An 18180-nucleotide genomic window follows, 5' to 3' on the forward strand; every position below is an offset into this window, starting at 1 on the left:
AGGAAGTACACCAGGTGTGAAAACTGCGTTTTCGGGGCAAACCTGTAGACAAACGCTGTCCTCCTTCCACACTGTACTCAACTATAAATACCTTGTTGCTCAACAGCAGCTGGGATCAGTGACTTGGAGGAGCAGCTTCAGATGGTTTTAGAAGCTTGTCAGAGAGCAAACAGGAAGTTCAGCTACAGATTTTGTGAATAAGCTTCCGTCTGCAGGATGGTTCGAGCATGGCTTGGCTGTTTGTAGAGCTTTTTGCTGTATTTGGGGGATTATCTGTAGCCTTATAACCTTGGTCCCTCCACCAAAGTCTAAGCCTCTTAGAGGAATGAAATGGATGGCTGAATGGATTGATGTGGATCCCTTCCCCCTTGTTCACATCCATCTCACATACAGAAAAACAGAATGGGACAGCTATAAAACGTCTGTTAACGGGCATGAATCCCAAAAAACACCCAAACAACTATAGCTCACTCACTCAATTCTAATTGGTTACAGGATTATCATGTGCCCCTTTAAATCTGATAGATCCGTTGCATGGGAGATGAATTGGTGAGGGGTACTAAGATGTAAAATTGGGATGAGTCTACAGTAGCCAACAAATTCGGGCATATGAGTCTGAATAGGGTGCAGAGAGGCCTAGCGTCACTGTGTCCATGTTGGGACACTCGCTGCTGTTAGCCATATCCAGACACTTCCGCCTGGACACACTTTTCACGGTACGTTCCAATTCCGTTCATCGCCAGCAGAATTGATCTATACCCATCTAACAATCTACGTATGAGTTTTCATATATGCACATGGACATTTACATGTCTAATTAGTATATAAAAGTGAAAATATTTTTACTGTACTTGAAATTAAGGAGCTTTTATTGCATAATTCAGAGTTGTTGAAGCATGTCATTTTATTGTGAAGGACGTATGTGCGATCCCAGCAGTTTTGACAGCGTTGATTCAACTTAATACCCCCAGAAAACCAGCAGCGCCCAGTGTTTACAGCAAGGAGATAGGGGTGTCCAGTTACGGCAAAGGGTAGCGCACGGCTAAGTCCCGATATCAGTTACCATATCATAACCAGCTCTTGTGAAGTAAAAGCTTATTTGACACATGAATCACATTACTATCACATCTGAATAAACATTAAAACCGCATTGATTGAATGTCATTCAATAACATGTTTATTCCAGATTCAGGCAATTTAACCCTTTAAAATGTCCTTATGACCCAAAAAGAAGGGTGGGTTCTCCTCAAGGAGAATATGGCCTGTACTCACTGTTCCTCAGTAACTCAGAAAGCTGTTAGTAGCAGTCTTTTCAAACCCTCTGTCCAGCAGGAAGCTGTACGATGAAGAAACCTGTCCCGAGTCTCTGTTCGTGTGCAGGACACAGGCTCTTCTCCTGCCATGCAAGTCCTGAGCACCTCTACTGCAGCAGCATGCGTGGCAGCATCCGACGTACACTATCCAGAAATTCACAAACACTTATGAGCTTACTAAAGCTTAACTTAAATGTTCATATCATTACAGTTATCAATGTAACTACATACTCACCCATACACTTGGTGGCAAAGTGGTTTTAAGCACGCACAGTATCTTCGCCCAGCTGGTGAGGGTGATAGTTAATTAGCTAGCTTATTAGCAACCGTACACACTTGGCTGTGGCGTTAGCTCCACTTCAGTAGCATTACCGTTACCGATTGAAACAGCTCCAAAACACAGGTCCCGTTTCAGCATGGTTAGAGACTGACATAAATATACTGAACTTAAAGCCAACTCTTGACGTTTCTCTGACTGTTCCCTGCTTTTCTTGCTCACAATCTTTTTCTCGTACCGCTAATTCCCGCCCCCTCAAAACTACAAGACTCTTCTCTGATTGGCTAGTAACAAAATTGACACCTGACCGGCGAAAACCACCTGAGAGGTTCAGGGCTACTAACAACAGAGGACATTGTAGTATCTTACCAAACTATGTGTTTCTCTGTGTTTATGCACAAGTTATAATATACCAGGGATTAGGGCTGGGCAATATATTGATATTATATCGATATCGTGATATGAGACTAGATATCGTCTTAGATTTTGGATATCGTAATATCATGATATGACAGTGTTGTCTTTTCCTGGTTTTACAGACTGCATTAAAGTGATGTACTTTTCTGAACTTACCATACCTAATACATCCATGTACCAGACTGTTTTAGCTGTTCTATTATTTTCCTTTTCCCCACTTAGACATCAGGCCCTATCTTGCACCCAGCACAATTGCCTTTGTACACCGACGCATGTATCATTCCTATTTTGCACCCGACGCACAGCGGACTTTTCCCTCCACAGACGCACGTCGGTAAATTAGGGAATGTATTTGCGCTCCCGGGGGCGGTTCAGCGAAAAGAGGAGATGTGTTCCGGCGCAAACGTTATTGGTGCTATTTTGCAGTTTCAGAAAACAATTCCGCCACTGACCACGAAAAACCTGGTCTAAAGTCAGTGGCGCTAGTCTAAAGTCATTAGCGCGTTATTCAGATGCTATTTTAGGGGCGCATGCTTGGCCATAATGTAGCGTGTGCACAATGCGCATACACTTCTCTCATCTAAACGGACGCAGCAGTTCCCATTTTTGCAAACCATACATAAATACAAGGAAAAATATGACTGAAAATGCGCTTCAGGTGTTTGGATAGGTCAGGAGGCACTTTACAGTACAGTCCTCAAAAAGTCGCAGCATTCTTTGTGGCTTGTGATTTACTCAACATTTCCATGAATCATCAATCAATATTAGAGGACTTAAGGAGACGTGATGTTGAACTACGGCGGGATCTGGTCCTGGAGTAATGCGCGATGTGCTCCTGATGGAGGAAGGGGCACAACAGGAGCAGGTGGTGCATTGGAGGCCTACGCTCCATGGCTGCAGCAATCCTCTCCAGACTTGAGGAGATGCGCCCGAGAGGCCAGCAACATTGGCATCCGGCCAAGACAGGCATTTATCCCGGACAGCACTGGCGTGCGCCAGGCACATCCGCCGTCATATTAGCAATCCGCCATGGAACAAGCGCTCTTAAAGGGAATGTGAGATGACGCTGTGATTGGTTTATTGCACGTTACGCCCAAACCACACCTAGCTACTTCAGACCAACCCATTTTAGATTTGCGTCGGGCGCAAGAGTCATTTATCCCGCCGGTAAAATAGCAACACCGCCCGAGATCCGCCCACAAAGCTACTTGCGTTTTGCGTTTCATACTTGCGTTTCAGATCGTTAAAATATGGCCCATCATGTTCGCATTACTGATGATTATTTATCCAAAAGTGTAAGATATCTAAGTGTGATATCTAAGTGGTATTTGGTCAAGAATATCGTGATTTCTGATTTTCTCCATATCGCCCAGCCCTACCAGGGATAATTGAACCAGCCCATATATTTTTGTATATTTTGTATATTTTTGTTACATATTAAAGAACATATAAACAAATTCAGCAGGGTGCTACACAACAATCTCTCCCAGTTTGTTTCAGCCATGCAAGTGGTGACGTCGGTCTGTTGGTCCACCATTTGTTTCACTATTTAATGCCATTTTAAAGATTAAATTATTAATTAATGAATTAATTAAATTGAATAATAGACACAATGTAGCCTTGCTTTTAAATGGTATCTTCTGTTCTGCTGTCTGTGTGTTTAGATGTTGTTGTTCCCCGGCCAGCCACCGTCGCAGTCTGGCCGTTACTCTGTCTCCATGAGTGGAGAACTGACCATCGCTGACGTCCACCCCGAGGACTCTGGTTTCTACATCTGCCAGGCCATCAGCGTAGCAGGAAGTGTGTTGAACAAGGCGCTGCTGGAGGTGGAGGGAGGTGAGACTTCAGTCCACACAGTAACGTTTGAACCTGGAAGAGGTTCATTCTTTATTCTCTACTCAGCTAAAGAGAAGAAAACATATTAATTACTAAGTAGGTGCATAACAATACGGCTCATAAAGACCAGGAAGGAACACAGTTAGAGACCCCATGCTGGATGAGCAATGAATGTTAGGCTCAGTGTTCTTCCTCAGGCTGCTTGGGAACACCAGATTTAAGCTTCTTTTTTTGTGCTTTTTATGCAGCCTATTATTTTCTGCCTACTAAGCATCTGAAGTACTCTCACCCTTTACACTCGGGCAGGTATTAACTTTATAATCTTATTTTCTATAGGCCTTTTGTACGCCCCACGTGAGAGTAGATAGATAGATAGAAAGAGGCACCAGAGGATAGGAGAAATTTAACTCAAGGTAGGTTCATGGTGATAAATCTTCAGGAGAGAAAACAGTGTAACACTTTATCATACAAATTTACGATCCCAATTAAAGCAGATGAGAGAGGCTTTGTTCAGAATTTTTACAGAATGGAATGTAACAGATTCACAACAATAGCCAATCAGAAGACAGACATAATATTCTGCCTCCTCTCCCCTCAAACTGTTAGGTCCTTCAGGTCGTGTCCCACCAATTATTCGCCAAGGACCGGCCAATCAGACTGTATCTCGGGGCTCGACGGCGCACCTGCACTGCCGTGTGATCGGAGGACCCTCGGTGAAGATTTCATGGGAGAAGGATGGAGAGAGACTTATGGGAAATAAACCTCGACTGACCTTGATGGAGAATGGCAGTTTGCGAATCACAGACATAAAGGTGTGTGTGTGTGTGTGTGTGTGTGTGTGTGTGTGTGTGTGTGTGTGTGTGTGTGTGTGTGTGAAGTGGGTGTCATTTATTAGAAAGGGCGTGAAAAGGATGAGCTTTGCTGCTAAACTGAAGGTAAAACTGGCCGTGTGACTGCACAGAACAGTGTAAACATTTCTGACCTTCTTTCACTTTCTCTGCAGCCCACATTGCAACATGTTTTTTCTTCTTCCTTTTCCATTATACATTTTATTTTCGTTTGTAAAATTAAGGTGAGACTGAGTTTCAAAGACCAATCTCTGAGGCAGAGCATATCTCTCCAGCGCAGTTATGTGCTCATACGGTGTGTAATTGTAATGTTAATGAAGGTGCTTGTTTGTAAATGCTAATGTGTTCTACTTTGATGGAAGAGCAGTCGGCAGCCCCTTTGTGCTTTAACCCCTCCTGGAGGTCAGCGAGTGCACGCAGGATGGAGCGAAAGCTGCATCGTTTTCGTTAATTGACTGGCGATAGATGATTAATCATCTGACCGGCTTTTAATTAAATCTCCTGCCCCGAGTATGCTTCTCCACTTCCTCCCACTTCCTCTCTCATCCTCTTTCCCCCCGCTGTGATGCTGAGCAAACTTGGAGCATTAAGGTTTGGTCCAATGCACCACTGAGGCTGGGGAAATCTGCCATGCCAATGGACTCAATGGAACAGAAGAGATGCATTAGTGTGGCATCAAGGGGATGACAAGGGGAAAAAAAGGAAGAGGGGAAATGTAGATGACGAGTGAGGGACTAAAAATATTTACCCTGCTGATGCCTACCCACCATCAATATTTTAGCAGCAGTTGAAGTCATCTAAAGAAGTTCACCTGCCCACACGCTGTGCTGTCTAACAGCCAGAGGTCAGCAGCACTGCGGTGGATGATCTCATACGGTCTGATGACGGTTCCAGCAGACTGGCTCTCAGCCAGGCCAGGGCTGGAGCCAACACTAGGAGTGTCAGTGAAGCATGAAGGCATATACTGTACAGGGCATAATGTAAACAGGAGGGCAGGTACAGTAGAGTTTGGTGTGGTGCCTCATGGTTTGTCGCAATGGAGCTTTGAGAGCTGCCGTGGCTATGGTGAAGACTACTGAGCAGTGTTGGAAGAAGTATTCAGATCCTTCACTTATGTAAAAGTGCTAATACCACACTGTAAAAATACTCTGTTACAAGTAAAAGTCCTGCATTGAAAATGTTACATAAGTAAAAGTATGTACGTATCATTAGAAAAATGTACTCAAAGGTCCCATGACATGGTGATCTTCGGATGCTTTTATATAGGCCTTAGTGGTCCCCTTATACTGTATCTGAAGTCTCTTTCCCGAAATTCAGCCTTGGTGCAGAATTACAGCCACTAGAGCCAGTCCCACAATAAGCTTTTCTTAGTATGTGCCATTTCTGTGTCTGTAGCTATTAAGGAAGAGAGGGGGGGACAAGGTGGAGGGGTGGGGTGTGGCCTTGACCAACTGCCACTTTGTTTGAAAGCCATGATGTCTCTCTCTCATGGGTGGGTCAAATTCTCTGGGCGGGCAAAGCGCAGAAAGGGGAGGTAACCTTGCTCCTTATGACCTCATAAGGAGAAGGTTCCAGATCGGCCCATCTGAGCTTTCATTTTCTCAAAAGCAGAGCAGGATATTCAGGGCTCGGTTTACACCTATCGCCATTTCTAGCCACTGGTGGACCATAGGCAGGCTGGGGCAATGCATATTAATGTTAAAAAAACCTCAAAGTGAAATTTTCATGCCATGGGCCCTTTAAAGTAATAAAAATCCTCACATTTTAGAAACTGGAAATTAGAAAAACAGTTATGTGGTTAATCATTTCAGCTGGAATTGTAGGCCTGTATTTTGTTAGTAGTTTAATTTATAATAAAACATCGTATTTTATAGACTGCGTTTGTGCGTGCAAAGAAATCTTAATTTGTAAATTAACTAGTAAGGAAAGCTGTCCGATTAATGCAGTGGAGTTAAAAAGTACAATATTTCTCTCTAAAATGTAGTGGATTAATAGAAAGTAGTATGAAAAGAAAAATACTTAAGTAAGGTAAAAGTACCTCAAATTTGTACTTAAGTACAGTACTTGAGTAATTGTACTGAGTTACATTCCACCACCACTGAGTGAGTTTAGGCAAGCGTGGATTACATTTGAATTTAAGAATGATGGAAAACCAGACAGCAGTGGTCAAAAAAGTATTCATATCTTTTATATAAAGCCGAATTATGACCCGACTCTGCAGTCACCTTCAGCTCGACAGAGCTTTTTAGTGTCTGCCAGCTTATGGTTTAGGTTTCATCACTTTAAATGTGCTGGGTTTGACTCTCACTGCTCTCAGCTGCATCAGACAGCTGTTTTCAGTGAAAAAGCACAGATATTTCCCTCAGGAGTTGGTGGAGGCCCAAAACGGAGCTAAAAGGAGAGTGAATATTGGCCAGCAACACGACTCCAAATGAATGCTAATGTTGCTCCGTAACTGATGGATGTGTAAGTAAGGAACTGTTTCCAATAATAACTGAATTATGAAAGAATAACTATTTGGGTTCAAACAGGGCATCTCTTTTCGGGCATTCTTAGTTTCTCGATAATTACATGATTCCGTGATGAAAACGTCTTGGATTGGAAGTTAGAATAAAATGATATGGAATTTATGGACTTGTATAAAGCGTTAGTTTACTTACATTTACGTTAATTTAAAACTTATATTTTCATTGTCATGACCTGGCTCAGGTGGTCACAACAAACAGGGAGGTGACACCATGTTGAATGACAACTTTATTTAATCAGGTTTATTTATTTATTTAACTTTATTTAATCAGGTTAAATCAAATTAGACCACATTAAAACCAAATTAACCATATACAGAATGGGATGTGGAGATCAGTGGAGTCAGTGGCGTAGGGTGTGCATGAGTGAAAGAGGTGAGTGTGTGTTGGTGTTGTGAAGTGTAAGCATCGCAAAAGGCAAACCTAGGACAACATAACCAAACCACGGTGTGGCTGTGGAGATAGCCAGAGCAGAAAGAGGGAGAGCCAGAGGATACTGCAGTTTAAGTAATCTCAGCACACCCTGGTAAAATGAGGTTGAAAATGAGAGGTTAGAAGCACACCTCCACAATGTCAACAGCAAAAACCATTCCAAAATGACACCACAGGGGCATCACAGTTATGTTTTATTGGGATGCATTAACATGTGAACAGCATGTTACATGTAATGTTGTGGCTACATTATACTTTAAAATAAATCTGTAAAGTACAGAAACTAGTACATGTACATGTAGGTAAAACATGCAGTATTTCTTTTGAAATGTCGAAGTACAAACTAGCATATTATGGAAGTGCTTCAAATTGTATGTACCGTAAGCACAATACTTAGAGTAAATGTAGAGTTCTTCTACTGCCAGACAGATTGAGAATAGGATGACTATGATGACTTTGGCGTTCTTGATCTAAATTTTTTTTGCAGTCATCTAAATAGATCCAAACCATCCTTCAAAAATGAACAACTGCTGACAGAATTTGTTCTCTCTCCTTTTGTTCAAATGTTAACTGCTGTTCAACAGGATGCAGACTCGGGGATGTACACGTGCGTGGTATCCAGCGCCACAGGGGAGACGAGCTGGAGTGGGATGCTGACTGTCAGAGGTACTCCCACCAAAACTCTCCACACTCTGTCTCTCTGATACACTTTACACTCTGTCACTCTCACACTACACCTCCATGCTCAAGAAAACTACACGCTCTGCCAGTGTTTTTCATAAGAGCACAGTCTGTAGCCATAACAGGACAAAATCCTCTCCAGTTTCAGCCAAAATGTTGATGAGAATCAATCTGTTGTTGTGGTATAACAGTGCTGTTTGTGCTGTGGTTTGTGTAACAGAGGATGGAGTTTCTTCTGTATCCAGAGAGTTTATCCAGCTTCCTGGGCCTCCGCAGAAGCCTGTAGTGACGGAGGTGACCAAAAACACTGTCACCCTCACGTGGCAGTCCAACCCTCATGAAGGCGGGGCCGCCGTCACCTCCTACATCATCGAGGCCTTCAGGTACACAATGACACACTGATACAGGAACACCTTAATGTTTTTTTGTACATTGTACAATTTACATTGAACAGTCTTTAAAAAAACATTTTGAGTTTGCAAAGTCAGATCAGGCATTGTATTGTAATCTGAAAACCCTTATCTATTAAAATATATCATTAAAAGCATAAAAAAAAAAGATGTTTTCATGATTGTAGTCTGGTTAAAGGAATACTTTGATGTTTACATTCACTGTATACAGCGTGGACATACACGTAGATAGCTCAAAATGCATACAGATAACTTTCATATACTATGTTCAATATGAAACTATTGCAGCTTGTTAGCTTAGCTAAGCAGGAAGACTGGAAAAAGGGGGAAACAGTTAGCCTGTCAACCCTGCATAAAAAAAAAATCCACCAACCAGCACCTTTAAAACTCCCAAATGGACAGACTGATCTCATAAAGTGGCCTATGTATGACACGCCAATTCGTATGCCATTTTGGCATGTTATCAAGACACATAATCGTTTTTTAGTGTGTTTATCAACGCCGTTTGGCCTCCATTGACCTACATTACGTGTGAATTATCGCCGTAGCAAGTAGTATGAAAGGACGTAAGTCTGCGGATGGGTAAAACACAAGACTTTCACCCAGGAGAGCCAGGATCGTGTCCCGCGTGTGGCGTTTGTCAACAGTGGTTTTTTTTTAAGCCTTCCTAAGCGTGTGACGTTGGTCACCGTCGTGTTTTTGCTGGGGTTTTTTGTGTGTTACTAAAGCCTTTCCCAATGTTCTTTTCCTAAAACCCAACCTGGGTGGCGACGCCACGTGGTGTGTATGTTTACATTCGCTGTATACAGCTTAGACATACACGTAGATAGCTCAAAATGCGTACAGATAACACGCCATTTGGCTTTAGGAAAGTGGCGTGTATGTTTACGCAAAGTCATGATGCCACGTTGCAAATGAACATGTTCTATCTCGTCTGTTGACTCCGTCCAAACAGAGCTAGTATCTGTAGCTTTTTCAACCGTATCCACACTCTTTTTTTTATTTTGTCAGTATTCTGACTATTCACACATAATGAGGTCTTCTTCATTTAGAGTTATTAGAGTTGGGGAATGACTCATCTCTGCCTGAGGGAGAGACAGTTCTATTAAGTGACGTCCTGAAGTGAAACCGTGACACTCATCGCATCCGTATTTAGCCGTGGCAATCCCGAGGAGAGCCATGGCAGTTCTAACAACAAACTAGAGGCTTTAGCGAGACAGACAGTGAGTGAAAGAAGAGACAATTACTGCTGTGGTCAGCTCGGCAGCTCTGTCCTGTCCTGGGGCGAAGAAAGGGGGGGGATGCTAGCCCAGTTGGAGAGTTCACTCATTACAGAAGCAGGAGAGAGGGTACAGGCCAAGTGTCCAGACACAAACACACACAAAAGTCCAGTTGGTATGTGTGTGGAAAGACAGCTCATTGTGGTAGACTTGCACGCAGAGCTGATGAGGAAGATCCACTCCCAGTTGCACGCTCCACCACCAACAAATTGTTTGGAAATGTTTGATTTCAGACTTCAGCAGGAACAAAGTAAGGAAGTGCAAACCAATATGTTTCTGTTATAGTATCTACTGCTTGTATACAGTTACATAACAACACTTTCATTTCTATTTTTAATTTAAAAGAGAAGAAATATTGGAAGGAGGATGTATGTAAAAGCAGCCACTCCAAACCCATTTACAGATGCAGCTTTTTAAAAAAGCTGGAAAATTGTATTGAAATGGAAAAAACTGTTACTCTGGAGAACATTTGGCGTGAACGGAAACATTGATGATAGGGAAACGCTGTGGCCTGCTCGTTGTAATTACCTCGCTATTTTCCTCTCCAAGGAGTTGAAGAAAATGTTCAATCGTGCTCACGCTGTCTGATAGTCACTCGTCCCTGCACAGCATCAGGCTGTCATATCCTCGGTCAGAAACTGACGTTACAACCGGCTGCAATAACAAGGAAAAAAACTTGTCATTGGAGCTGTCCGCAAGCTGAGACCTGCCATGTGGTTGTAAATTAATACAATCTCATGGATCCAAGACGCGGCTGATTTATTCAAGATTCAAGTTTTTATTCATCCAATAATGGCTGTTAACAGATGATTGTGTTTGGATTGCTTTGCATTTTCTCACACTGTCCTGTATTAAAAATGTTTTGTTTGCTTTCTTGCAGAGAGTTCGACGAGAAGATCGATAACCTTCTAATATCTGCCCGTTAGAGGTCCTGATAGATGGATATGAGAGTGGTATCGATCTTCTCCAACTCTCAGCAAGAAAGCGAATAAGTGAATTAAGTGTATTTCCCAATATGTCAAACTATTGCTTTAGGACACCAACCAATGCTGAAACAATAAGCGGTTAATTGAAAGTAAATTGATATTAAAGTAATTACCTGCAATTTTAGTAATCTATTAACTATTTAAGTCATCTGTCAAGACAACATGTTCTGAAATGTGTTTTATGTCATTTTAACTGACATGAAAATATTAATATGGACTTTGACTGTCACCTTGTGCTCGGGGAAACTGCAATGGGCCTTTTCTGACCCAAACAATGAATCAGTTAATTGAAAACATAACGGACTGATGATCTAGATCTAGGAGTGACCGTCATTTTTTTACTTGCAGTCGTAATCCCAATTTATTTATGTCATTACCTTGAGATATCACACTTTGTTTTCTCATAATCCCAAAGATAGCAACACACGTTTTCAAAACTTAATAAACGTGTGATTTACCCAATATGTCAAATTTAGATCTCTCTTCTGTTATTGTCTGTTCCAATTTCATCAGTCTGTCTGCTGTCAGGCTTTCAGCAATCAAACCCATTATATTGTTATCTCAACTTGATAATGAAGCCGTGCTCTCAAGATAGCAGCACAAGAAAAAAAAAAAAGTTTGCCTGTTGAAACGGTATGTTTTAAGATCCTCCTGATAAAGATCTTGACCTCAAGTGTGACGCTATCATCTTACATTCCCTTAAATCCCTAAATAATGAAATAAATATCAAAAGCAGTCTTTTAATCTGACAATCTTGGTATAGTTAAACCATTATCACATAGCAGAGAGATTTTAAGAAATGTTTTCATTGTCTTGTTTCTTTCCCTTCAGCCAATCAGTGGGCAGCACCTGGCAAACGGTGGCGGACCACGTGAAGCATGAGAGGCACACAGTGGTCGGACTCTTCCCCAACACTGTTTACCTCTTCATCGTCCGAGCAGTCAACTCTTACGGCCTCAGTGACCCCAGCCCCATCTCCGAGCCTGTCAGGACGCAGGGTGAGTTATATAAAGAAAAACTCATCTTTTTCTGATTATATTCTTGCGTAATATAAGTCCTACTTTACAATCTTTATTTTAGTTTATAGTTTTGAAGAAAGACATTAGAGATACTGAGGCTGGCACCAAGATAATGAGGTTTAAAAAAAAAAAAAAACTTTGCTTTTCATGTGCAGTCTCAAAACTAATTTGCTTTCCTAGTGTGATTCTCTTTTACCTTGAGCGCTGCTGAATTTCATCAAAAAGCTTTTTTTTTTTTTTTTTTTTTGCTGAATAATTGCTATCCGGCTGTTTTTGTGGCTTGGACTGACTGGGTTTCTTTGTTGTGTCAGATGGAAGTCCTACAGAACAAGGTGTGGACCACAGACAGGTGCAGAGGGAGTTAGGAGAGGTGTCCGTCTACCTGCAGAAGCCTGTGGTTCTGTCTCCTACCAGCGCCAGGATTTCTTGGACTGTGAGTTGAATACTCGGCTCATCAAAAAGTCTACTTACTCAATGTCGGCTTGCAGCGTGCGGAGGACACGCTATTCTCCAAGAATTAACTTCAAAACCCCCAAACATTACGTGACACAAACAGATTAGCTTGAAGTACAGACACAGCTGGTTCTGCTTGTCATTACTGATGTAAATATGGAACTCCGTTTCTTCTTCTTCTTCTTGCCAACTTTTCTCAGGTCGCCTTTCAATCCCGGTACGTTCAGGGTTATCGTATATTTTACCGGACTATCGGCAGCTCCTGGTTGGTCCAGGATGTGGAGGCCACGTCTGACCACAGCATCATCTTGGTAGATCTGTATAGCAGTACGGAGTACGAGGTCAAGATTCGCCCTTACTTCAATGAGTTACAGGGACATGACAGCCTCATGGTCCTGCTGCGTACGCCTGAGGAGGGTAAGAAATGCGTATCAATAACTTTGTCAATAGCATAGAACTGTAATTATCAAGTGAAGCTCAGGAATGATTAGATTAGCAGTTGATATTATTGTCCCTTAAAGGAATACATCAAAGTTGGTAACACTTAACCTGATGGTCCATATGTTAAGTTCTTATTCCTTTCTAAAAGGTTTCCTTGAAATAACTATGCAATTTGGGAAGTAATACAGAGATAGTGTTCAGTTGCTACACTTTAAATTTGTTCATTTGCAAGTGTAAATGGAAACAAATCTGTGCACAGCAGGTCTGCTGAACACGCACACATGTGCCAGATATGGAGAATAACGTTTCCAATAAATAAATAAACAGAGCCTTTCTTTCAAGGAAATTCCTATTTCCCCCAAATAATAGCACCACATTACACAGTTCTTTTTTTTTTTTTGATGGGGGGGTGGGTGGGTGGGGGGGACCTCTTGGACATTACTGGGAAATTATCAAGAAATCACAGACCTGTATAATCAATCGCTACCATAACACTGATATCAGTTAATAATAATAGAAATGTAATTTCCTTCTTCTTATCGGTGTCTGCAGTTTTAAGTGCACCCCCACAGGCTGTATCAGTGGTTCAGCTCACCAACAGCTCCAGTATCAGTGTGTCCTGGGAGCCTCCGACTCATAATACTCAGAGTGGCATCATTCGAGAGTACAAGGTGAGACCTTCTTCCTGACATTTACCTCCATTTTTTCCCTGTTAATGAGTTTTTCCTTGACTACATCTATCAGTATATGACTAGACCCGACTCCTGAGACGTCTTGTTCTCTGATGTTTATTTCTTCTTTTAAGTCAGTCAATCGTTAGTCTATATCCAACGACGTTCCGCTTCCGGGATTGCTCCGTTGCCGCCGGAAATTCCGCCGGATGTCCGTTACCTTCCATTTTCTTTGTGTTGGAATTTTAAAAACTCTTAAAATTTCTGAGGACTATGGTTAACTGCTCCTCAGATCTCTGCAGGGTAAATCCAGACAGCTATCTAGACTATCTGTCCAATCTGAGTTTTCTGTTGCACGACTAAAACAACCTTTGAACGTACACATGTTCCACCAAAACAAGTTATTTCCCGAGGCTAATTTGCAGCAGCACTGTTGCTGTTGCCGTGGTTCTTAGTGCCGCCAAAGACGATTGTGATTGGTCTAAAGAAATGCCAATAAACCAGAGCACGTTTTTCTCCCATTCTGGAATGCTGTGTTTACTAGCCAGACCTTCCTTCGCAGCGCTGTGGAGGAAGGTCTGGCAAAGCGAGAGAAGGGACGCTGTAGACTGCGTTTACAAATACGAAGGAACAAGTTGTTCTTTTAATTCATATTTTTTTACACACTCAGTGTTGTTTAGACACAGAAAAACACTCATTTTTAATTAACAATTAGTAATTACTCATGCCTCTAATCTTCTGCCAGTGCTTGCGCTGCTGTCGCTGAAAGTGCCTCAATTTTGTCATCAGATTGAACACTGACCGTCCCTGTCATCTGTTTGCTCCGTGAAGAAAAACACTGAGTTCTGACTGTCTGTCTCTTAGTATGAGCACGACACTGATTACTAATCATCAGGCTGCTATTGCAGAAAAAAAAGGAGGAACATGCAGTTCTATTGTTTCGATTTATTCTTCCCATCTGCGTCTACATGTAGAAAGTTAGTGAGAAAACCACACGTCTGATCATGAAAAACCAGATCCTTTTTGTGTGTGGCGGCTCATCAGCCGAAGGCAAAGATCACACTTAATCCCCTTAAACATTTAATTTGCTGAAACCTGCACGCAATGTTTTGTGTAAGCCTCCCCGTGGGTTGAATGTAAAAAAATTAAATGTTGAATTGGCAGTACGGTGTTACAGGATAGATTTTTTTTTAGTAGTATGCATGATCCACTGTTAAAATTAGCCAACTGTGTAAAAAGTAGTTCAAATTTGCTCCATCTTGACCTACTGCAACATTAAAATGCTACAAACATTCTGCATGATACTTTTATTTTGAAACTTTAAAGTACCTTTTGGCTGTAAATGTATGTTTAAATCAAGACTACACAGAAGAAATAACATATTCCTCACTTACTTATTAAAAGTGGAATTCATGAGCGGTAAAATGCACTATTGTTCAATATCATAGACTTTAGGGTTACTTGGTCTGGTATGACCGGTAGCTTACGGTGGCTAAGGTTAGCAAATTTCAGATAGATACTGCTGTCTGATGATGCTGACTTGATGACTTCGTTTTATTGCTGCAACTTTTACAAATACAGTTTAAGCATTTCCCATCCTGTAATAGTCACATGGCCATAGTAGCCAAAACACATTTAAAAAAAATCTGATATAATTAGTTGTTTATCAACTTGATTAATCAGAAAATAATGTCAGCACTTCATTATTTTTTGAAGTTATTTATCAAGTAAAGAAACAAAAATATGCTCAACTATTCACAGCAGTTATTTGAAAATATGACTCTGAGCTCCGGGAACTTCTCATCTGTCGCTATTTATGAGCTTATAAAACATTTTCGCCACTGTAGTGTTGTAGTGTTTATACTTTTACTGAAGAAATCTGAATATTTCTTCCACTGCAGGATTTTAAAAGACATCAAATCGAACATGCATGAGAGTAACACATTCAACACATAAAGTGAATGCCTAAAGGCACATACATTTGGAACATCAGGATTTTAAATCTGGCTTTTAACTGTCATTGCACTGAAATCCCTTTCTCTTTCATCTCTGCAGTATCTTTGCAGTCATTCTCCACTGCGTTCTGCCAGATAAAGCTTCAGTGCCTGTCTTATTATAATAACAGGCCACGTCTTGTCACAGGATGTGCAGGATAAATGAATGTCTCTATGATTCAAACATTAACCCTTCACGTCTGCTGTGGATCAGGTCTGGTGTCTGGCCAGCAGCATGGAGCAGAAGAGCCAGATAAACCGAACAGTGGATGGATCGGTGCTGTCCATCCTGCTGACAGGCCTGGTGCCTGACGTCCACTACACCGTGGTGTTGGCTGCTGTCACCAGTCTGGGTGTGGGCGCTCAAAGCGCACCCGTCAGCCTGCTTCTCAGTGAGTCCCTCTTACTGTAAAAGCCACTACAGATAGATAAATATGGCAAGATGTGCTTTCAGCAGGCTCAGTTTACCACGAATGAAATCTGTATGTGGAATGTTGATTTGCTGTGTGAGTGACTTTACAACCGATAAGTCATCAACACTGATTCTCGGATTGTGAAAAAAGTGTCAGAAATTCACAGTGAAGCTGAGATGTTAATTAAAACTCCATTTGAAGTCTGGTCAGCTACACAGCCAGTTACCCAGACAAGTTGTAGACCAGAGGGAGTGAGCGGTTTTCTGAGACATTTAGCCTCTCCTCTTTACCTTCTGCTGCAGTTTTTTGAAGGAATAGTTGACATTTTGGGAAACATGCTTATTCACTCTCTTGCTCAGAGTTAGATGAGAGGGTTGATGCCATTTCCATGTCTGTAGGGCAATTGTGAAACCACAACCAGCAGCTGCTTAGCTTAGCATAAAGCAGGCACATATTTGTGTTCCTTTGGTCCTATGTTTCCCAGGTAAATGTCTTTTTAATATGACACATTAAGACAACCTTTCAAAGGATTTTATGTTCTCAGCGTTTTTTTCTCCTAGGTCAATATATTGAAATAAACAACCTAAGGCTTATAGCCTACTGATGTACTGATGACCTATGCCCTCAAATTTGCAGGAAAGCCCATTTTCTTGACTTTAGACATTGACATCTCCACAGTGGCTGAACAGATCTTTACGATTCAAACTGCATTTGAAAAGTCCATCTCCCTTCTCTCTTGAACTGTGAAGATATCCCTTACCAATCTCTTGCAATGTTAGTTTATATTAAGAACATAGGATCCTGGGAACATAGCCTAGAAACAGCTGGAAACAGCTGTTCCCAGCTGAAAACAGCTGGGAACAGCTAGCGTGGCTCTGTGTCCAAAGGGAACAAAATCTGCCTTCCAACACCTCAAAAGCTCACTAATTAACACATTGTAGGCCATTTGTTTAACCTATACAAAAAACAACAAGTTGTGATTTTACTGAGGGCTATGTGCCACATGCCTAGCACTACATAACTTGTAATTTTTGTTTTACAGTCAGGCTAGCTGTTTCCCCCTGTTTCTAACCAGCAGCTTCATATTGAACTAACAGACATGAGCGTGGTATTGATCAGATGAGATCAATACCACGCTCAGCAAGAAAGCGAATAAATATATTTCTTAATATGTCAAACTTTTCCTTTGAACAGATCAGGATGATCTAAAAACAATACAAATGCATCAGTAGAGAAGAGCTCTCCACTTTGTCTTTAACTTTGCTACTTTTCTTTCAGCTCTCCCCCCGGACAAAACGTCAACGCCTGTGAAGAAAGGCGGTAACCTCAGCATATCAGAGCAGATCACAAGCGTGGTGAGACAGCCGGCCTTCATCGCAGGGCTGGGCGTCGCTGCGTGGTTGGTGCTGATGGGCTTCAGCGGTTGGCTTTACTGTCGACACCGCAGGAGGAAGCAGCTGGGACACTACACCACATCCTTCGCATACACACCGGCAGGTACGTGGAAAAAGCTCAGACTTATCTTAACTGAGTTTTAGCGTCAGGACAGGTGTTGGTAGGGCAATGTAATAACAGGAAAATAAATCTGTATATTGAGTTTCTGGAATTCGACATTTGTAGAAATATTCCGCAGCTTGAGATTTTTGATGGCATAAAGATTTATAATTAAAGAATGAACTGTAAAAAGCAGAAAAGGCTACAATGACATGACTCAGGATGGTTTTCAGATGCACTCTGTCACATCTTATTCATTATAAATCTCTTGTCCATGAAAAGGAGAAGTTACAGACAAAAAAGGCTTCAGTTGTTGTACAGCGAGCTGTCAGATTTTAAGTTCTAAATAAACAACTGGGGATATCTCCAGCAGTGATGAATCTTTTTAATTTTAGTTTGCACACGCTTGCACTGGATATTTGGTTAATTAAAATGTATTTATCCCCACTGGGCAATTTTCATGAAGACACACTGAAGCATATGCAAACAGTAACCACTGTGTGCAGTTTATTTTAGATTTGTATGCCCTTTGGCACATTAGCACATAAACACATCAGTTGTTTTCTGACTTTGAGAGATATTTGTCCATGTTCATTAATAATCAATGGACAGCCCAAAGCTTTGAGCAAAAATATCAGCAATTTGATTTTCCCATAAATATTTCACAGTAACTATTATTGCCATGCTGAT

The 18180-nt window shown here is 41.5% G+C and overlaps 1 protein-coding gene across 1 annotated transcript in view; it reads left to right on the top strand.

The window, feature by feature from the left end:
* The window catches only part of zgc:77784 (roundabout homolog 2), a 62217-nt gene that overhangs the window by 37470 nt on the left and 6567 nt on the right, over positions 1 to 18180 (top strand). The window contains exons 8-17 of the mRNA XM_028573612.1: positions 3672 to 3843; positions 4450 to 4655; positions 8233 to 8314; positions 8550 to 8712; positions 11837 to 12003; positions 12336 to 12457; positions 12678 to 12894; positions 13471 to 13589; positions 15798 to 15975; positions 17275 to 17493. Coding sequence (XP_028429413.1) covers positions 3672 to 3843; positions 4450 to 4655; positions 8233 to 8314; positions 8550 to 8712; positions 11837 to 12003; positions 12336 to 12457; positions 12678 to 12894; positions 13471 to 13589; positions 15798 to 15975; positions 17275 to 17493 — 1645 coding nt within the window. The remainder of the gene's footprint in view (positions 1 to 3671; positions 3844 to 4449; positions 4656 to 8232; positions 8315 to 8549; positions 8713 to 11836; positions 12004 to 12335; positions 12458 to 12677; positions 12895 to 13470; positions 13590 to 15797; positions 15976 to 17274; positions 17494 to 18180) is intronic.

Source organism: Perca flavescens, chromosome 3, assembly GCF_004354835.1.
Source record: "Perca flavescens isolate YP-PL-M2 chromosome 3, PFLA_1.0, whole genome shotgun sequence".
Taxonomy (NCBI): Eukaryota; Metazoa; Chordata; class Actinopteri; order Perciformes; family Percidae; genus Perca; species Perca flavescens.